The sequence below is a fragment of the Physeter macrocephalus genome, chromosome 11, assembly GCF_002837175.3.
Source record: "Physeter macrocephalus isolate SW-GA chromosome 11, ASM283717v5, whole genome shotgun sequence".
Classification (NCBI taxonomy): Eukaryota; Metazoa; Chordata; class Mammalia; order Artiodactyla; family Physeteridae; genus Physeter; species Physeter macrocephalus.
The window spans coordinates 56,636,155-56,659,021 of record NC_041224.1 but is presented as its reverse complement, the minus strand read 5'-3'; the positions used below and the strand labels follow the sequence as shown (position 1 = coordinate 56,659,021).

At 36.8% G+C, this 22,867-nt stretch overlaps 1 protein-coding gene across 1 annotated transcript in view; it reads left to right on the top strand.

Annotated features, from left to right (window-relative positions):
- HERC1 (HECT and RLD domain containing E3 ubiquitin protein ligase family member 1) overlaps positions 1-22,867 on the top strand; it is a 212,402-nt gene that overhangs the window by 83,351 nt on the left and 106,184 nt on the right. The window contains exons 15-24 of the mRNA XM_028494914.2: positions 993-1,145; positions 1,271-1,403; positions 2,755-2,946; positions 5,362-5,583; positions 8,026-8,199; positions 11,934-12,048; positions 12,137-12,257; positions 14,053-14,224; positions 16,707-17,019; positions 17,465-17,585. Of these exons, the coding sequence (XP_028350715.1) occupies positions 993-1,145; positions 1,271-1,403; positions 2,755-2,946; positions 5,362-5,583; positions 8,026-8,199; positions 11,934-12,048; positions 12,137-12,257; positions 14,053-14,224; positions 16,707-17,019; positions 17,465-17,585 (1,716 nt within the window). The remainder of the gene's footprint in view (positions 1-992; positions 1,146-1,270; positions 1,404-2,754; positions 2,947-5,361; positions 5,584-8,025; positions 8,200-11,933; positions 12,049-12,136; positions 12,258-14,052; positions 14,225-16,706; positions 17,020-17,464; positions 17,586-22,867) is intronic.

Here is a 22,867-nt window from a genome sequence, read left to right as displayed (position 1 = left end):
ATGGCTTATGAAAACATGTAAAATATTTGTGGATGTTAGAAAAGACTAAAAATAGAATATGCAGTATTATGAAAAAAATGAAAAGTCACAAAAAAATCAGGAAAGAAATACACAAAAAATATTAGATACAGTGGTTGACTAAATGGTGATTTAAAGTTTTTAAAAATACAGTTTTGGTATTTTCTAAATTTGTTACACTATTTCTGTTTAAAAAAAATATTTTTAACTTGAAATAACTTAAAACTCCCACAAGAATTACAAGAAACTTTCAAAGAACCCTCCTGTACGCTTAGCCAAATTTGCCTTTCCTTGTTTCCTTTCTTCCATCTATCATTTGAGAGTAAACTGCAGATGTCATGCTGGCTATTCCTAAGCACTTATATTTCTTAAGAATAAGGACATTCTCATATAACAACAGAACAATTATTGAATTCAGGAAATTTAACATTGACACAGAACTATTGTATAATACATAGTCCATACTCAAATTTCTACAGTTATACCAGTAATGTCCTTTATGGCACCCTCCCCATATCCAGGATCATACATTGTATTTAGTTGTCTTGTTTCTTTAGGCCACTTACTTCTTTTATAATCAGAAATAAATTTAATTTCTAAGAATTGTGTTCTTAGAAATCCAAATATGTGAAAGCAAAACCTTTACATAGGAGGTCAGGAAAGCAATAGCATTAAAATGTTGAAATGTGTTGTCTTTGGGTATTGTTTGCCTTTTTCTTGTTTTCTGCATTTTCAAAGTTTTTGTGGTGAAACCACAAAAGTTTTTGTGGTGAAACTTTTTTTTAATGGAAAAACAAATTGAAATTGCTTGATAAATCTTACCACCTTGTAGCTAATGACAACATAGCAAAGATTTAAAGATTAATAATGGGAGAAAGGAGACAGTGGCTTCTTAAATCAGAATCATTTATGGTAGGACATTAATTTCACTTTCAAACACTTCAAATATAATCTTAATTTATGTATCATTTTAGGATCAAGCATTTGGGGAGCTAGAAAAGAATAGTGATAAATTTCTACTTGGAACATCGTCTTCAGAGAACAGTCAGCCTGCTCATCTTCATGAACTGCTATGTTCACTGCAGAAACAGCTGCTGGCATTTTGCCATATCAATAACATTAGTGAGGTATGTGATTCTTTGCCTTTTATGGTCTTTTCTCAGGGACCTTGAAACTCAGATATTTGGGTAAGCCATGATATTTTTCTACCTTGAATCTTCCAAAGTAGTAATTTAGGAACTTTTTTCCTCAGAACTCAAGCAGTGTGGCATTGCTTCATAAACATCTTCAGCTCTTGTTGCCTCATGCCACAGATATTTATTCACGTTCTGCAAATTTGCTCAAAGAAAGTCCTTGGAATGGCAGCGTTGGAGAAAAATTAAGAGGTGTGTTTGGTACTGGGTTTCATATTTAATCAGTGGTTGTAAAGCAAGAGTTCTTGGCCTTTCCAAAGCTTTAAGAGGGCCGGAAACCTCTGAGTGGAATAGGAATGATGTTGAATCTCCTTTGTTATCAAAGATCCCTTTGATCTTGGTTTTGGGGTGATGGCAACAGTGATTGATCTGATTAATCTTAAAAGATGCTAATTGGTGTGACAGAGGTCTAATTTAAAGGAATTAGATGATATATACTCAAAAAGATTAATATTAAATGGCATAAAGTGAGATTTTCATCTATTTCTTTACCTTTCTTTAGCATTTACCATCTCTTTCTGTCTTGAAATGCTTTCTTTTCTCTGGTCTTCTGTGTAGTCACAATCCTGTATTTACACATATCTCTTTGACCACTCTTTTTCAGTCTGTTCCTGTAAGCTCCTCTTTTTTGGGTATGGCCTTTAATGTCTAGGATCTTCTGAATTTTGCCCTCAACCTTCTTTTCTCTGAGAATGATCTTATCTGGTCCTGTTGTCTTTAACCGCCATGTGTATGTTGACTCCCATATATGCATCTAGCTGAGAACTCCTTTTATACACAAGAGCCTTTCTCTAGTTACCTACTAGGTGCCTTTTCTTGATTATCCCAAAGATAGGTAAAATTTGGTAAGTCTGTCCAAAAGCAACTTACTTCTGAAGTTTCCTCGCTGAACAAAGAAATAAACTGAGAAACTAAAACCATTGCTTACTAGACACTTGCATTTTGTTGTTCCACAGGCATCTAAAATTTAATTTGTTCAAATTGAGCTCATCTCTGAATGGTCTTCTTGACCCCAAATACAATAAAATATTGACACAGAATTGATTAAAAACCAATACAGATAATAAAAAAAACAGATGTTTTGAGGTGATTTTAATTTAAAAAAAAGTAAATTTGGTTTAAAAAACATAAAAGACTTCCTACAGTAGAATGTAAGCACCATGAGGGCAGGAATTTTTAGTTCTTTGTTCACAGCTGTACACCTTTCACCTATAATAGTGCCTGATATGTTGTATGTGTTCAATAAATATTTCTTGAGTAAATCTGAAAATGAGAATAAATTTGTGAATGAGAAATTCATAATGCATTTTAAGGGAAGCAGCTATAATCCTTTGAATTTGTTGGCACAAGGATATTTGTGCTTTCCGATAAAGTGTCTGTTGGTGACACTTCCTGAAAGTGAGTAAATACTAACCCAACCCTAGCTACCAGAGTTATATAATAATTCAACAAAGAGTTCTAGGCAAAAATAGTATTTATTAGTTTTTTTTTTTTAAGTTTGTTTGAAACAATTGATGCCTGTTCAATTTCTTACCCTTCATAGATGTGATATACGTCTCAGCTGCAGGCAGTATGCTCTGCCAGATTGTTAACTCCCTCCTGTTACTCCCAGTGTCGGTGGCTCGGCCTTTATTGAGTTACCTCCTCGACTTGTTGCCACCTCTTGATTGCCTTAATAGACTCCTGCCAGCGGCCACTCTTTTAGAAGACCAAGAGTTACAGTGGCCTCTTCATGGTAAGTAAAGATAATAAAGGAGCAAATAATGCTTTTGAGAAACGTTGTTTCTCTTGCATGCATCAGGTAAATCATATCTGACACTTGGTTGTTTAATGTACTCAAAAGATAAAGTTCTTACTGTCTAAGAGCTTATAGTGTGAAGTGGGCAACTGAGATGGGAAAATTTAAGAAAGTTGCTTATATATAAGTGTCACGAATAGAGTCTTTATCTGATCATCAGGCTTGAATGGTATATTTCATTGATTCCAAGACATGCTTTTCTTCAAATTTTGACATGGCTTAATTTGGATACATCTTATAGTGGATGATAGGAGGCATTGTTTTATAAATCAGTTAACAGCATAATGACACATTTTACAATCAATGAATTGATTTGTTTTATTTCTTAAATGCAAACGTTTTTAGTTTTAAATCTCTATTCGACAGTAAAATATTTTGTATTTTGGTTGGATATGTAGATAACTGAATGTAAAAGATGGAAATTTGAAACCTATCTTTCTGTGTTTTTCTTTTTAGGTACTTTATAGGAAATAGCATTTTGATTTTAGATGTAATATGTGAATTCACTCTTAATTTATAAAATGTTGATGATTTTATTCCATTGAATATAGCTTAAAATATCATGTCTAGAAAACATCAATGTATTTTTCCATTGAAGTCTGTCTATCCTAAGGCTATCAAAGGAGTATCATTACTGAAATCTTAAAAACCTTTCAAGTTTAAATGAGATCACATGTTTTATGGAAAGAATCCTGGTCTAAGGCATAAAAAGATTTAGATTTTAGTATTGGCTCTGTTTGAACTTGGCTGTATGATCTTGGGCCAATCACTTATAACTTCTTGAAGCCTTGGTTCCTTCTCCTGGAGAGATTGGGATTGGACAGAATACTTTGAGGGCCCGTCTTATATCCCATTGTTTTGTGACAACTGGATTTAGATGAAGTCAAGTGTTAAGGTTACAGCTGTATCAGGATATTTATTAGGCTTTATATGGAGCCATTCCAGGTTTACTCTTGTTTTTCTAAAGCATCTCAGAATTTGCTAAGACTTACTCTATTTGTATTAGGCGAGGAAGGTGTCATTTTATTTTGGATTTTTGCATCTGTGTTCATAACTGATTTTTCCCCATGATTTTCCTTTTTCATCCTATCCTTGTGTCATTTTTACGACCACAATTATACTAACCTCATAACATCAGTTTGGAATATTCCTTTTTTTCCCTTTTCTCTGAAATAATTTGTGTAATTTAGGAGTTATCTCTTCTTGAAGGTTTATAAGAGTTTATAAAAACTATCTGGCCCTAGTGCTTTTTTATAGATAGGTTTTTGGCTATTAATTTTCTTTTTTTAGTGGTTATTGTTCTCTTACAGCTTTTTGTTTCTTCTCAAATCCATTTCAGAAATTGATATTTTTTCAGAAAATGTCATTTTGTTGGTTTTCAAATTTATTGACACAGAGTTGTTCATAATATTCACACATAGTTTTAAAAAATCTCTAGTGTATCTGTGGTTATATCCTCTTTTTGTATTTTTTTTTTTTTTTTTTTTTTTTTTTTTGCGGTATGCGGGCCTCTCACTGTTGTGGCCTCTCCCGTTGCGGAGCACAGGCTCCGGATGCGCAGGCTTAGTGGCCATGGCACACGGGCCTAGCCACTCCGCGGCATGTGGCATCTTCCCCGACTGGGGCACAAACCCGTGTCCCCTGCATCGGCAGGCGGACTCTCAACCGCTACACCACCAGGGAAGCCCTGTATTTTTAATTTTAAAATTTATGCCATCTTTTTTTGCTGGATTAATTTTATTAGAGGTTTGTCCATTTTATTAGTGTTTTCAAATACCCAGTTTTTGAATTTGTTGATTTCTTGTGTTTTTCTTTTATGATTTCATTGATATCTCTTCTTATCTTTATGGCTGACCGTAGTGGTTTTTTTTTTTTAAGTGAAGAACTTTTAAAAACAAATGTACAATAAGAAAGCATGGGTCTGGATCTTAGTATAGGACAGATCTGAATTCAGGCCTTAAAAGCATTGAACAATACTAAGTGTCATTTTACTAGGTCAAGTCTTGTTTTGATTTTGGAGGGATGAGCTACCTCAGTTACTCACTCTTAAGGTTGAAATTTGATCTGGATAGTGAAAAGTAGGAATAGAATCAATGGGGGATAATTCTGCCATGTACTGTTTCACTGTTTATCTCAAAATCAGTAACTTTACAAAGCAGATTTTTATTTGATGGCAGACTTATCTGAATATATTTTAAATAAGCCTGCTAAAGAGAATATATACAGAAAGTGTTATAATCTATGTTTTCATTATAAAATTATTTTGCTTCAGTGTCTTGTTGCAGTGCAATATAAATGAAAAAGCTTGAGAATCTTCAACACCAGATAAATTACTAATGATTTTGTTTTCAGGAGGGCCAGAACTGATTGATCCTGCTGGTGTGCCATTACCTCAGCCAGCCCAGTCCTGGGTGTGGCTTGTTGATCTGGAAAGAACAATTGCTCTTCTTATTGGGCGATGTCTTGGTGGCATGCTTCAGGGTTCGCCTGTGTCTCCAGAGGAACAGGACACTGCATATTGGATGAAAACACCACTTTTTAGTGATGGTGTAGAAATGGATACCCCTCAGTTAGGTAATGTGCTTCTCTGCAGCATTTAGAATACGTGCTTCTGTTTGTGCCTCCTTTGGAGATTTCTCTTATTCTGGGTTTGCTGAATAGAGAACTGATAGAAAACAAATGCAATATTTGCAGGGTAGGGGATCCAAGACTGTAACTTGGAGCCCTCAGAAAAACAGTTAAGTCCTGCAGCATCATATAGTGAAAAGAGCCCCTGAACTAGGGAAATGTAGGTCTGGTTCTACTCTGTTTTTATTTATCACTCATTTTGAGCAAGTCATCTAACTCATAAAAATGGGAAAATGCTTAATTACTTGTGTTCTGGGGCTTGGAGGTTATAAAACTGCTTCATAGAAGGTTACTGACCATGAGTTACCAGGGCTCAGGTCATAAACACCTCTCAGTTGTGAGGGCCAGTCCCTTCTCCTCCCAGCCTGTCCTCCTTTCAAGCTGATGTTACCTTGTGTGATTCCTTATTTTTTTCCTCCCCATTTATGGTACCTTTGGGGTTTCCTTTCCTGCCTCATCTTCCATTTGTCTACTTTGATGGTAGGCTAGCTCTCAGATTGCCTGAACATGAGGATTTCTCCAGTTCCTGTATAGATGATATAGTTGTTTTATCTAGGATTGGTCCTTTAATCTCTCTGAACCTCTAATTTCACTCCTTAAAATAATGAGTTAGATTAGATAGCCCATATGATCTTATTAGATGTTATTTATTTATTTTTAAGAAATATTTATTTATTTTGGCTGTGCCAGGTCTTAGTTGCAGCATGTGGGATCTAGTTGCCTGACCAGGGATTGAACCCGGGCCCCCTGCATTGGGAGCGCAGAGTCTTACCCACTGGACCACCAGGGAAGTCCCTAGATTTTAAATTTATTATTTCTCTGATAAGAGAAAGAGACTCAGAGAGTGTCCAAGAAGCAAAATCTAAGAGAAATCTCGATCTAAGAGAATCTCAGGAGGAGAAACAAAAAGTAGAAACCATGACAAAAATCATGGAGATTTCTGCTTTGGGCTTGGAGGGTTGGAGGGTGGGAGTGAGAGATGTTGAAGATTTTCTCCCTTTTCCAAATAGGAGTGTATATTCATAGTTTCATTTATGAACCAGAAAGTGATTCCAGCCATGGCTGATGAATGCTAGACTGGTACTTAGGAATGTTTGTATCAAAAAAAGTAAAATCATGTTTTCTTTCAAGGGGTATTTAACATCATAAAGGTAGTTCCAGTGCTATCAGTGTTTAGCTCTGTGAGAATCCCAAGTGTCCTCGTGAGGAAAAAAGTATCTTTATCTCTACCTTCCTCATATTTCTGTTATGTGTACTTTACTCAGCTGGCCTTTGGTATGAATATAATCAATTTCAGTTTTAATGTTATTTTTCACTTTTTAAATTATTAAATTATGAAACTATTAAAATGTTACATTTTATGTTTAAATACTTGCATATATTGGACTTCCCACAGTGATTAAGAATCTGCTTGCCAAAGCAGGGGACACGGGTTTGATCCCTAGTCCAGGAAGATCCCACATGCCACGGACCAACTAAGCCCGTGTGCCACAACTACTGAGCCTGTGCTCTAGAGCCCGTGAGGCACAACCAACTACTGAGCCTGCACGCTACAACTACTGAAGCCCATGCGCCTAGAGCCCATGCTCTGCAACAAGCCACCACAACGAGAAGCCCGTGCACTGCAACAAAGAGTAGCCCCCGCTCACCACAACCAGAGAAAGCCCATGCGCAGCAACGAAGACAGCCAACACAGCCAAAAATAAATAATAATAATAATAAACAAAGATAAGCAGTAGCTTCTAAAAAAAATACTTGCATATATTAGGAAGAGGCTCTTGTCTGTAAAATTGTAAATAAATGATAATTTAGTTATAATGTGGGTTGACTTTGGGTGTTAGCCCAGGAACCTGTCATTTAGAGAAGTGTTATTTTTTAAATGGAAAATGAATTCTTAATGCCAAATGTCCCATTGGAAAGTTAGGAACCATCTGAACAAATGTAAATATCAGTTGAGAAATTGTTCAAGTATCAATATCTTTGATCTCCCTTAAATCATACTGAAGTTATTATTTTCCCTTAAGTCTACAAAAAGAAAAGAAAAATCTTGGCTAGTCTCTTTCCCAGTGGTCCCATGTTTCTCAACAAGGATATCAATCCGTTTTGAGCAAGAAAGTTCTTTGTTAAACAAGACTGTGCTGCACATGTAGGGCCCTGCCTACCAAAATGCCAGAACTCCTCCCTGGAATGTTACATTTAGTCACGTAAAGAAAGGGGTGATACTATGCCCAATTGAGAAGAATTAAAGGACTTTATCTTTGTAGCATCTACTTAAAATGGTTTGAAATGTATCATTTCATATGCATTAAGTAAATATGCTAAGCTTTTATTTGTAGCATCAAAATTTACAAAGCTTGAAATCGGTAACTTGTGTAATTTTTTTTTTAGATAAATGTATGAGTTGCCTATTAGAAGTAGCTCTTTCGGGAAATGAAGAACAGAAGCCTTTTGATTACAAATTGCGGCCTGAAATTGCTGTCTACGTAGACTTGGCATTGGGTTGTTCAAAAGAGCCGGCTCGAAGCCTTTGGATCAGCATGCAGGATTATGCTATTAGTAAAGGTAAGATGAAGAGGATAAAGGGGGTAAATATGTAGATAGCTCATAATACCAACTAATATAAGTATAGTATAATATATGTAAATAGAAAATCACAGGGATTACCCTATTACTTTTTTTATAGAAAAAGGGATTTTACAGTTAACATTTTTTAAAATAAATTTATTTGTTTTATTTATTTTTATTTTTGGCTGTGTTGTGTCTTCGCTGCTGCGTGCGGGCTTTCTCTAGTTGCGGCGAGCGGGGGCCACTCCTTGTTGCGGTGTGCAGGCCTCTCACCACGGTGGCTTCTCTTGTCACGGAGCTTGGGTTTCAGCAGTTGTGGCATGCCGGCTCAGTAGCTGTGGCTCGCAGGCTCCAGAGCACAGGCTCAGCAGTGGTGTCACACGGGCCCAGTTGCTCCACGGCATGTGGGATCTTCCCGGACCAGGGTTCGAACCCGTGTCGTCTTCCTTGTCAGGTGGATTCTCAACCACTGCACCACAAGGGAAGTCCCTACAATTAACATTTTTAAAACAGTTTCTTATTCCTGTTTGTGGAACATTTTTGAAGTGCTTGGTATGAAACCCCTTGTATTCTTTTATATACATATATCCCACTTGAAGAAAATTCACTGTGGGAAAATTGAGATTTGTGTGAAAAATAAATCCAGAGGCAGCATTTTACTGAAGGATTCCATGCAGTGTAAATGGATCTAGTATAAGAGTCTGTTTAATGAATCTCTTCCCTTTGTGAGCCCTGGTGAAGAACTGAAATGATGGGTATGTGGAATTCTGAGCTCTGGGCCTTGGTCATTTTCCTCCTGTGTAAAACACTTGCCCATTTTAGAGTGCTAGTGAAGATACCAGTTTGAAATGAGGTATATTATTAAGTACAGCAGTAAAGTGCTATGCAAATGTGTTGTGGTATTTCAGTTTCTAATATTACTTGATTAATAAAATTAATTTTATGTACACGTTTTCAAAGGTTATACCTGATTTCTTTTTAGCTCCGATCGCCTTTTAACAATGACTTGGATTGTTCAGAATCACATACCCCTAGTTGTCTTTCTCCATGTTGCTCTTTCTTTAGTCCCCGCTCCCCTGTGTCTCTGGATTTTCTTCCTTCTGTGATAAAAATGGTAAAAGTAAATATATTTTCACCTTTACTTCATATAATAAAAATGAGATACATATCATTCAGATCTTTAAAACACCAGTGAGATGATACCTTTGAAAGTTTAATCTCATCCAATTTGTCATTCATTTATTCATTCTATTGTGTTGACTTTCACCAATGGTAGAAAAGTATGATAGTGGAGGAGAAAAAAAGCTTACTTTCTAAGTTGTATTTTCTGATATCCTCTTATTTGCATCATTTTCTTGGAATGTGCGGTTAGGTTTTTTTTTTTTTATAAATTTATTTTTATTTTTATTTATTTTTGGCTGCATTGGGTCTTTGTTGCTGCACGTGGGCTTTCTCTAGTTGCGGTGAGCGGGGGCTACTCTTCAATGTGCGGGCTTCTCATTGGCTTCTCTTGTTGTGGAGCACGGGCTCTAGGCACATGGGCTTCAGTAGTTGTGGCACATGGGCTCAGTAGTTGTGGCTCGCGGGCTCTAGAGCGCAGGCTCAGTAGTTGTGGTGCACGGGCCTAGTTGCTCCGTGGCATGTGGGATCTTCCTGGACCAGGGCACGAACCTGTGTCCCCTGCATTGGCAGGTGGATTCTTAACCACTGCAGCACCAGGGAAGCCCAGGTTTTCTTTTATAACACATTATCACTTGTTACTTTTGAGTGAGCACTTTAAAGAACTGGATCTAAACATAAAGTGAATAAAAACTTGTATGGCTCCATTTGTTCAGTTGCTTATACACTATAGCCTAGACTTTATACCTCAGTAGTGGAAACATTTTGTAGTGCTTGGTATGAAATGACTATAACTTTAGCATAGGTGTTTTAAAAGAACCTATTATTATAAACATTGCACAGGAGGATAATCCCTGATAAATTTAACATACTTCAAAGGATGTTACTTCAGTTTGCTTTTAAATTGAATATTAGCCTTCTTGAAATGGGGTCGTTTGATTTTAAGTCATAGCAGTTTTCAGAATAGCAAGCAATCCCTTGGAACAGATGATCTCTCAAGAACCTAGTGTGGAAAATTTTGTGTGTAATACAGACTATCATTTTAAGATTCTCTGTCGGCTGTAAGATTTTCTTAAAATCTTACATGCTTATATTCACTTTTTCACCTGTAAAATAGGTAAGTCTGAACTTAATTTTTTACCTAAGCATCCAGAAATGACTGGAAAACCAAGCTGTAAAATTTTTATCTTAAGATAGGAGTTTTAAAAAGGAATTAAGAACAAATAAAGTTAACTTGGGGCTTAATATTTTCCAAGGGTGTTTTTTGTTTGTTTGGTTTTTTTTTTTAAGTAACATGTAAATCTGTCAAATTAACAGAGTCTAGCAGACATTCTGGGAGTAGACAGTAAACCTCCCATCCCCATTTGGAATCTACTGAATGTATTTCATTTTTAAAGTATAGAACTGGTGTGCTAACATGGAATTAAAGAAAGCAGCTGACTAGTTTTCATCATCTAATGCTATGATTTGGGTTTTCAATTGCACATACTCATCTCTGTCCAAATGTTTCATTTCTTACCCTCCTAAATATACATGTATTCACAGTATCTGATGGCTTCAAATACCACATATATACATACTTGACTAGTTTACTCAGTATCTTTACTAGGATGTCTAATACACAGTATTCAGAACCAGACTCCTGATTATAGATACCTATCCTCCCAAAGGGCTATCCTTGTGATCTTCTTCTCTCAGTAAAAGCCAACTACATTCTAAATACATTATAGTCATCCTTGTCTGCTCTCATGTTCACATCTGATCCATCAACAAATTTCTTCAACTCTACCTTCAGAATACATCTGGAGTCTGACCACTTCTTACTAACCCCACTGCTACTACTTTGGTCTGAGCCACCATCATTTCTTACCTGAATTACTGTAATAATTACTTCTGCTGTTGTTGTTCCTATAGTAAATTCTGCACTCAGCAGTTAGAGTGAGCCTTTTAAAACACAGATCACATCATCCCGTATCTCTGTTCACAGTTTCTAATGGTCCTTCCCATTTCCCTCAGTGTAAAACCTAGAGGACTTGAAATGGCCTGCAAGGCCCTATGTGATCTGGACCCCAGACAGCTTTCTAATGTCTCCTACCACTCTCGTGCATGCACATTTTGCTCTAGCTGCTCTGGCCTTCTTGAACTCAGACAGGGCCTCTACATAGTTTTTTTGAAAGGACATTGTTTGTGTGGCTTCTTCCCCTACCTCATCTAGATCTCTCTTCTCGATTGTAGCCTTATCGGAGACCTTCCCAAACCAGCCTATAAAAAATAGTAAACCCACACAGTACAGTATTCCCTGTTCTCCTCACCCTGCTTTATTTTTCTCCATAGCATTTATCTGTCATATTAATGTTTTTATTTATGGTCTCCTCATACCCCTCCCCCACCGCAACTAGAATATAAGCTCTGTGAGATCTGGGACTTAGTTTTGTTCACTGCTGTATTCCTAGCACAGTACGCAGGATCTAGTAGGTTGTTTTTTGTTTAGTAGTTATTTGTTAAATAACTGCTTAGGAAAACGATAAAATTCAGGTGTTAGATTACTAAAGCTATTAAAATTACCTCTGAACTGTTTTCTGTGAAATGTCAGTGTATCATTTTTATTTCAGATTGGGACAGTGCAACTTTAAGTAATGAGTCACTCTTGGACACTGTGTCTAGATTTGTTCTTGCAGCTCTTCTGAAACACACAAATTTACTCAGTCAAGCATGTGGAGAAAGCCGGTAAGTAACTTAAAACTATCCTCAGACGAATACTTGCTCTCATGATGTCAGAAATTAAGTAACTTTTCTATTTTGGTTCTTTATTTAGATATCAACCTGGTAAAAGCTTATCAGAAGTGTACCGTTGTGTGTACAAAGTTCGAAGTCGTTTACTTGCTTGCAAGAACCTTGAACTTATTCAGACCAGGTCATCATCAAGAGACAGATGGGTAAAGTTGGAAATCAGTTAATTTCTATGTTTTTCTGCAAGCTGTGAGAGATAGCTCCATACTGGTGTATGTGAGGGGAAAAAAAATGTAGCTTAATTATTTGCAGATGTTCAGTAAATACTGAGTGGTTCTTTTTCTAGGGAAAAAAATTGGATAAGTAGAAGATTGGGGGTTTATTTAACCACCCATTTATCAGGTGTGATATGGCTGCTAAGGAAGTTTATATATTCTTAGGCCATATAGGTAATAACAACGAATTGTCCAAATCATATGAAATATTATTCCTTTGTTTTACGCTCATCAGACCACGTTTGAATTATCCTATTTGATTTGGGGTGCCATAACTTATGAGGGATATTAACAAACTTAGATTGGTTAAAGGTCTGAAAATCACCTTATACAAGAACTGGAAAGTGTCAGAAATGTTTAGCTTAGAGAATGAAAGCAAAGGGGAGTCGCATGATAGGTGCGTTAAAGATATTTAAAGGGCTTCCATGTAGGAGAGGAAATAAATGAGTTCCCTGTTGTTCCAGAGGGCACAAGTAGGACCAAAGGCTAACAACTGAATGGAGAATCATTGTTAGCTGAATGTAAGGAGAAAAGCCTTCTAATGATTAGAGTTGCCCACCGCTGGAGGTAAAGTTTGAAAACTATTAAGGATGTTCCAGAAGTAATTCTTGCAGCAAAAATGAGTTGATTTCTAAAGTGCTTGGTAATCCTGATAGCACGATCCTATAATTATGAGTATAGCCTGATACCTCACCTTCAAAAGTGCTTACTTTGAAACGTCATATGTTAGATGCTTTGGACTCCATTATTTAGATCTTAGATTTTAAAAACCAAACTTTATCTCTACATTTGTATTATAGTATTCTTTTGGCATGCACTGATTTAATATTTGTGGATCCAACTATTTGTTAGTGACCTTGAAAGCCCATAAAATGTACTAATTAGCCATTTTGTTGAGTCTCACATTTGAAACTTACATATTGTGGGGATACATGACTTATGTATTTTGTGAGTCTGACTGCTCAGTATCCCCATCCAATCATGAATCACAAAATAACTTTTATTGTACTTCTGAGGATATCATTAAAAAATTTCACTTGTGCTTTATACTGAAATATGTGGGGTGTTTGTGACTCTCTTCACCCCTGTTGCAAGGACTCTTTTCTTTAGATGACTGCTAGGTAGCATAACCATCATGGGAAATAAAATTAACATTGTCCTTACCAGATTTCTAATTTTTGGTTTCCTCAGGGACAAAAAAAGTAAAGAAAATAGTTAAAAACAATACTGTTTGTATAATTGAAATTTGCTAAGAGAGTAGAACTTAAAGTTTTTCACCAAAAAAAAGTTAAAAAATACTGTTTTGTTTTAAATTAGCATTATTAAACATTTATACAGAGTAACAATAACATATACAGCTTGAGGGAAACTGAATGGAATCATATTTCATGTTCTTTACCTTTTTTATGCTTGGTGTCATACTCAACTCATTTTAAGTTAGCAGTTTACAGCAGAACAGCAATATATATGAGTCAATTTACAGCATGACATTTTAATCAAAATATTGAGGAAGAGAGCATAGTTAGATGTTTCTGTATATTTTGTGTACATACATTCTTTCTAATCTTTTCAGATTTATCCAGTATATCTTTTGTTTTTGTGGTAAAATTCTTGTGTTATTACTGCTATTAGCATTATTTTCCATGATAAAAAAGTCAAGGTTTTAATGATATTTTTCAAAATTAAAAAAATATATATTCAGTGTAACTCTGATCATTTCTTTAAGATCTCGGAAAACCAAGACTCTGCAGATGTTGATCCTCAGGAGCATTCATTTACCCGGACCATTGATGAAGAAGCTGAAATGGAAGAACAGGCTGAGCGAGATAGGGAAGAGGGGCATCCAGAGCCGGAGGATGAGGAGGAAGAACGGGAACACGAAGTGATGACAGCTGGCAGTGAGTATATCCGTCTTGCTTTACAGATACTCACTGTGGCATTCTTTTTGGTAGGGAAACTGACTGTAGAAGAGAGAGGCAAAAACATTTCCTTACAGTTTTTCTAAAAAGAGATGTGATATTTTCTAAAGAGATGTGATATTCTGCTGATGATCTGATTAGCTACATTTCAGTTCTTACAACTGCTAGTTCCGTTCTGAAGCTGTTGGATTGCATGGTTTGGGCTGAAAAGCTCTGGAAGCAGGCTTTTGGAAACAGTACCTGTTCCACTGAGTCTCATTCATGAAGTGATGCCCATGAGTCATTGGATAGGGACATTCAAAGCATGTTCTCTGGAGGGTACCAAGTTGTCCATTCGCCTGGCTGGCCTCTGGGTGGTGAGGAAGAGAGCCCCTTTCTAAGCCTATTAGGAGAGCCCAATTATTTTCCATATGTAGAACTTTTTAAATTATAAACTTCCCCCACTGACTGCACTGCTGTTTTCAGTAGAGAGCAAGAATATACATGAGAATATTATTGGCTGGTGAATGACATTTTTCATACTTTTTTATTACAAGGCTACAGATAGTTTTAAAATGTAATCATTTAGATGTTTAAAGAGAAATATCGAAGCTTTGAAACATTTGTTATCTTTTGAGTGATCTGGCTGTTTCAAGTTAAAGTGTATATTTACTTTTGTAGCCTAAAACATTTTGGCCATCTATGCATGTTATTGAGATTGTATATATATTTCAATCAATTTGATACTTACTTTATTATCAATTTATCTGTGTTGTGCCTACTTCTAAAAATGATTTTGAGGTGACTCAAAACAAGGCCAAAACCCATGAAAACAAGAGGAGAAATATAAGGTCCAAATGGAGAAGGAGGGGATTGGAGATGAGGATGTGGAGAATAATTTTATATATATATTAAAAAATATATATATATATAAAACGTGTGTGTGTGTGTGTGTGTGTGTGTGCAACCTGGGCCCCGGCAGTGAGAGCGATGTGTCCTAACCACAGGACTGCCATGGAATTCCCAGAGAATAATTATATTTTAAAACCTAGGCTGAGGGAACATTTACAGATGAACTTAAGACTTAGTTTAGAAATTCCTAAAAGCAAAGACCAAAGGGGAAAGCACAGTAACAAAAGATAACCCTCAATTATATTAAAAGAGAGCATAATAGTTACCTAGGGAGTAATAATTTTTAAACTAGCTGCCATTTTTGAGCATCAGTTATATGCTGGGCACTGGGTCAAATGCTTCACATAGATTAACTCATAATCCTCTCCGTCTTAGATGATTTCTAGTATTACCCTGTTCTAAAGATGGACAAACTGAGGTTTAAGGAGGCAAAATTATGTGCCTATGGCCACTGTTCGTAGCAGCTGGAATTAGAACCAGGTCTCCCCCAAATTCCAGTAACCATTCTCTTAATTACTTTAACTGATTTCCAGCTCTAGACTGTTAGTTCGTTGCTTTGATTTTCTTAGAAATAAGGGACTTTAAACAGCATAATGAATATATTGTCATAATAATACTTTGAAATATACAAATGCATTTTTAAAGTTTGTACTTCCATATTAACAGACAAATCTAGTATTTTACTAACTTTTTTGCCTGGGTTCCCCATTAAAAATACCATCTTCACTCAAATTTGAGTAAAATGTTCTTTTCCTATTGTGAAATACCTATCACTGCATCAGAACCTTGTTAAACCCACTTTTTACTCTTGTGAATTGGGAAGAGCTGGCATAAGGTGGACATTCCTGGTGATACTATTTGACTCTGGGGGCAGTCTTGGCCATATTATTATAACCAGATTCTGTTTCAGCAAAGACCTTTAATGGTTGTGCTTATGTACTATGTTTAAAATACAACAAAGTGTAGGTATTAGGAATTATATGGACTTTGGAAGGGGGAAGGGGGCTCTTCATTATAACTAATGCAACTTAACTTTTGTCTGTTTCTTTTATAACCTGACAATTTCAAACCAAGGTTGTGAACATTTCAGAAATAAGCAGTTATTTTTATCTAACACCAGTGATTCTCAAACTTTAATGGTCTTCAAAATCAGCTGGAGGGCTTGTTAAAACGTACATTGCTGGCTCCATGCCTAGAGCTTCTGATTAGAAAGTCTGGGATGGGCCCAGTATTTTTCATTTCTAACGAGTGCCAGATGATGTTGATGCTGCTCTTCTGGAACCACACTTTGCAAGCCACTGATCAAACACATAAGAGTAGAAATAGAATCAACCAAATCTAAATTCTGTAAAGGCATAAGTATTTCCTATTGTAATTTTTATTAAAAGTTTAATATTATACATGTATTTTGATAAAATTTAACTTAGTTACTTAGTATTTAATGTCTAAAAAATGATTTTCCCTCTTTCAATAAGTTTTTGGTCCAAACTTTTTGACTGTTTTTATTGTTATTTTCTTTGCTCTTCTCTCCCCATGTGTTAAGACCTTGTTTTTGTGTTACATGTTACAGAAATCTTTCAGTGTTTCCTCTCAGCCCGTGAAGTAGCTCGTAGCCGAGATCGAGATAGAATGAACAGTGGGGCAGGGTCTGGGGCTCGAGCTGATGATCCACCTCCTCAGTCTCAGCAAGAGCGAAGGGTCAGCACAGACCTTCCTGAGGGTCAGGATGTGTACACTGCTGCCTGCAACTCTGTGATCCATCGATGTGCCCTGTTAATATTAGGAGTAAGTCCTGTGATTGATGAGCTTCAGAAGCGAAGGGAAGAAGGACAGTTGCAGCAGCCTTCCACAAGTGCCTCTGAAGGGGGTGGACTTATGACCAGGTGGGACTGACTAGAAACTTAAAACATTTCTCCTCTCTTTGTTTCTTTATGCATTGAAATGGTTTATTCTCACTTATTGTATTCTGAAATTAACACAGACATGGAGGAGGAAATACAAATTGTCAAGGATGAATTTAATGTAAAAAGTGATACTAATTCAGCCTGGAGTATAAATTTCTGATTAAATGAGGAGGCATAATTTTTCACATATATAAACAACAGTAGTTGATTGGCATAATTCTGTAATTTAGTGGCATGGAAGTTATTCTGATGTAATTGAGAAGGACTTTGTGCTTAGACCTGACTGAGAGCCAGGGTTGTCCATTGACAGACATAATTACTCCTCACTGTGTGTGTGTTTTATCTCTGTGCTGCTAGTTCCATTCAATTTTATGTTCACTAACAGTCCCAAATCGAAAAACTTTTCTTTGTGCATGTGAGACAGGAGTGAAAGTCTTACTGCAGAGAGCCGGCTAATCCACGCAAGTCCAAATTATAGACTGATCAAATCGAGGAGTGAATCTGATTTGTCTCAGCCTGAATCAGATGAAGAGGGTTACGCACTGGTAGGTATACCTAGATTTAGTAAAGAAGGAATTTTGTATAGCTACGTAAGACTTTGGTTAGAGTAAGTAATATACGTTTGTTTTAGACGTACAAAAACTTTTTTAAAAGAACTTTGAAGAGAAATGAGATAACTATATTGCATAGGTATTTATCATCTATATGTTAGTGACTCAGATATCTCTCTTTAGCTCTGACTTGTTCCTAAACTCCAAATTCACGTATTTGACTCCTTGATGGACGTTCTACCTGATCATCTCAGGTGACCACAATCTTAACCTATCCAAAAATAAACTCATTTTTCTCCTAAACCTCTTCTCTCACATCCCCTATCTTAGTAAGTGTTACTATTAACTACCCAGGCTGGAAACCTGGGTTCATCCTTGACTCTACTTTTTCTTAATTCCTGGTCCCTGCAACCTCCTCACTCCCCACAGTCCAATTAGTCAAACCTTGAAAATTTTACTGTTAATATCTTTGTACTATGTCCTGTCCATCCCTCTTGCCACTGCTCTGTCTCAAACTTTCCTTCTCTTTTGCCTGGCCTGGTACAAAAACCTCCAAACTGGTTGCCCCATCTCTTGTCTTATGCCCATCTTCAACATTTCACTAGAATAATATACCTGAAATACAAATCTGTTTATATCTCCTCTACTTAAAATCTTTCAGTAGCTCTCAGTTCCCTATCAAAAAAGCCTCAGGACCTGAACTGCAGGCATTTAAGGTAAAAATCAAAGAAGTGCGATGCTGATTTATATAAGCAGTAGAGGTAATACGTGCTATAGTGTGACGGGTAAAATAAATTACAGAATGAAAACTGTCTAATAGATAGCTTCTATTTGAATAGTTTTGGACTTAGAATTGATAGCTGGATTTTCATTTTGGCTGATCCTCTGCCTTATATGTGAATCTGTATGTGCTACTTGACCTCTCTGGGCCTTAGTGTCCTATTGTATGATATGAGGATAGTAGTGCCTGTTGTGTAGGTGGTAATGTGTTAGACTTGGCTTCTGAACCTGATCCTACTGATGAATAGCTTTGAGACCTTGGTCATGTCACATGATAGCTCAAACAGAAACTGGGTTTTTTGGACTGAGTGATTGATAAGATTCATTTTTAGCTCTGAAATTCTTCTCTTATGAATTGAGAAACTAGATGTGAAAATATTTTTGAGAAGTATAGAGTGCTACATAAACATGAAGCTGTTGTTTAAAAGAAACTTCTAAGCATGAAAGATTCCTCCTCTGAGGAAAGTTGAACAGTGTCTTCAAGCAAGTTTCATTGTATGTTTTTGTTTGTTCTTCCTCCATTTATTCTTCATTCCCGTTATTATCTCTTTGCTCCCAGTTCACGTTCCCAGTCTTGTCGTCTACTGAGATTCCTCTCTGTCCATTTATTTTTCCAAGTTGATCAGTCTCATTATCTAGTCTCCTAGCCCTGTGACAATTTTATAACAGATCATGTCACTTCTCTCCTCAAAACCTCCAATGACTTTACAATTTCTCAGAGTAGAAGCCTAGGTCCCTGCAGGGGCCTATAAGACTATATATCCTGGCCTCACTCCTCTCTGATCTCCTCTGCTGCTACTCTCCTTCTTGATGACTCTCCTTCTGCCACACTGACCTGTTGGCTTTTCCATGAACATACCACACAACTTCCCCATAGGGCGTTTACATGGCTGTTTCTTCTGACTGGAATACTGTTGTCTGTAGGCAAATCCCCTCGCTTCAAGTCTTCATTCTGATGTTACTTTTTCAGTGACACCTACCCTGACCACTCTATTTGAAATTCCAGTTTGCTCTCCTTTCCAGATAGTCACTCCCTGTCCGCTTTGCCTTGCTCTGTCCCCCTCACTCCCCGGCACCTAACATTATTTATTTGCTATATTTATCAGTTTCTCTTAGCCTACACTAGAATATAAGCTCCCTGAGGATAGAAGTTTTTGCTGTTTTATTCACTGCTGTATCCCAAGTACCTATAGTGCCTGGCACACAGTAGGCAGTCATTAAATATTTTTTTAATGAATGAATGTCTGTCTAATCTATTTTGGTAAAATTTCTGTGCCTGTTTGTTCTTTCCACTCTTCAATTTAGGCCCTTGTTACTTTTGCGTGAACTGGTAGTTTTCAAACTGATCTCCCTACTTTTTCCAGTTCCTCTCCTTTGGTATTGCTTCCGGAGGTAGAGCTCTTAAAAACGTATACAACGGACTTCCCTGGTGGTGCACTGGTTAAGAATCCGCCTGCCAGTGCAGGGGACACGGGTTTGAGCCCTAGTCCGGGAAGATCCCACATGCCACGGAGCAACTAAGTCCGTGAGCCACAACTACTGAGCCCGCGTGCTGTAACTACTGAAGCCCGCGAGCCTAGAGCCCATGCTCTGCAACAAGAGAAGCCACCGCAGTGAGAAGCCTGCGCACCGCAATGAAGAGTAGTCCCCGCTCGCTGCAACTAGAGAAAGCCCATGCGCAGCAACAAAGACCCAACACAGCCAAAAATAAAAACAAATAAATTAATTAAAACAAACAAACACACACACAAACACAACAAGAACAACAACAGAACACCTGCTGGTCATGCTACCTTCCTATTAAAAAAAAACTCAGTGACTCTGCATTGCCTACCCAGAAATCAAAGATTCTGGAAAATGTTGCTTGCCTGCTTTTGAAGCCAGTTTTCCCCTGCGGTAATCTGCATTTTTGCCATAGCATAGCAGTCCATCTGCCAGACTCCAAACATACCTCTTGAGCCTCTGCTCAAGCATCGTTTGCCTTAAATGTCCTTCTCCTGGGTTTTGTTGATGAAGTCCTGCCTCTCTCTTAAGGCCTGGTTAAAATGTCATCTCTTCCAGAAAACTTCCCTAAGATTACTCACAGTGACTCTGTCTGTTATTTACATGGCAGTTTGTTAGTATTTATAATAAACCACTAATGGTTTGTCTCATGTTGGACTTATTTATTATTAGTATTTCTTTCCAGTAGACCTCTTAGAAGGTCTAGAGTTTTTTTAATGTCCCTCATGTCTCCTGCATTGTGCTTTGCATATTGTAAATGATTGATAATTCATTTCAGCTGAAATGAAAGATAAAGGATGAGGATAAATGTACTTAAAGTGGCATACTTTTTGGAAGCAAACAATGAAATCTGACTTAGTCACAGTAGACTCTATTGATTTTGACCTGGGGCAAGACACTTAACCTTTCTGAGCTCCAGCATTTTTATCTTTGAAATGGGGACTACCGCTACCTATCTGTTATACTTGTCTCAGCTGGGTTGTTGTGAACAAGTTTAGTAATACAATTTAAAACATGTTGAAAGTTATGTTTTCAAAACATAATGGGAAGACGGATAAATGGAGGTGGGTTGAACCTAGATATAATTGCCATGTCTAGGTTCTACAGAATTTTAAAAAGATTAAGAAACACATTTTTGGGAAAGATGGACTCTTAATCATCTTTTCTTATGGAATATTTAGAAAGATAGTGTCATAAAAGGTGGAAAAGTCAAGAACTAGAGAGAGCAGATTCTGTTGTGGGTGAGGAGACTTGGGCTGAGCCTTCAGGCTGAGCCTCCTATAGACGAAGAGGAGCAAGCAGTGGGGGCAGTGTGGGATTTTCCAGCTGAAATATGTTACCCTTCTGTCTGAGGTTACTTAGGATTATCATTTATGTCTTTGATATCTAGTAGTACTTGTTTATCCTGAATTGTCAGTGAATGAAATGCTTTCTTAAAATAACTGAAGTTAACCAGCTTGATGCTAAATCTGAGTTTTAACCTTCTTTCGTATAGAGTATTATGTGATATATTATCTACTCTGTCTTAGTGACCAGAGAAACCTAAGTCAGCAGTTACAGTTAAACCCAAGTTTAACTGTTTGATTGACACATGTCATACTTATCAGCATTTCTTACTACGCTCTCCTAATCTACCTCCCTCATTTCCCTACCACCCTCTTTCACAAAAGATTTGATTTAGCATACAAAAATAAATACTATTTATAAAAGTATAAGAGAACAAATTAGGGCTAAAAGAAACTGAGAGAGGAAAATAAAGCCCTGAGTAAGATTTGTACACCTCTACACATATCCTGTGATGTTCTGCTAGAGATGGGCCAGCAAATAGGAAAAACATGAGTCGCATGATTCACAGTGTGTAAAAGATAAAAACAAACCAGGTTTTCAAGAAAAACTCAGATATTTCTGGTTCTGAGACCTGAGATAAATTTCTTCCATGAGCCCTCATGGCAAAGGTACTGTGTAATAAAAATGTTATATTGCATGAGATGGCATTGTCTTCAGGAACTGTTGTGACAACTGTTTGGTGTTTTCTCCAGCATCAAATGGCCCGGGAACATACTTACTTGTGGTGTGTGTGTGTATATATGTAAAACAAAATGTATTTATCCACAATGTGGGTACATATGTCTATATGTATTACCAGAAAAAAAATTTTTAAATGACATTTCCTAAATGGGTCTCTTTTGTCACTTCTGCAGCCTTTCTTCTTTGCCACCAACTTTTTTATTGTGTGATAAAGTGCAGTTGAAATTGCTGAGACCGTAATGTCAAATCTGTGCATAAACCTAAGTCATGGGTTTGGATATGGTTATCTGTACATAGAGTAGATAGTTGTCACCAGTGCCTCCCCAAAACACACACACACACACACACACACACACACACACACACACACACACTTCCTCTCTTCCTGAAAGCCTTCACTGTTTTATTAAGCTGACTGCAGTTTAACCATTTGAGATTTCTTTATTTTAAGAGGTTTTAAAAAACATTTTAAAGTCTTTTAAAATACTACCAGAAAGCTTAGGACTGTGTTACTCCTCTGTTAGTGTGGATTCATCAGATTCTCTTCTATACACCTAGCCAAGGCTAATAGTTTTGAAAAGAATGGAAAGTGAGGATAGAACAAGTAGTGATTTTGGAAAATGGGACTTTGCTACAGGGCCTTTAGGCATCTAGAGGGTATTAATAAGAGATCATACTGTGTTAGGAAGATAAAAGACAAAGATTTCAAAGAAGAAAAAGGTGACAACAAAGAAAAAGTTCTGCTACTTTGCACTGTTAATTAATGTGCATATTGACTTTGTGTTTTAGTATTTCAGAGTCATGTACCTGAGCTGTTCAGTGGGTTTTTAGAGACTTTGTTCTTAGCCTGACTTGACTGGTGAATAAATAGCACATTGCTATAATTATACAGATTACTTTTTATTTTAGTACTCTGATAAATCTTAATCTTAAATAATTTTCACAATTAAATTTTATTATTTATT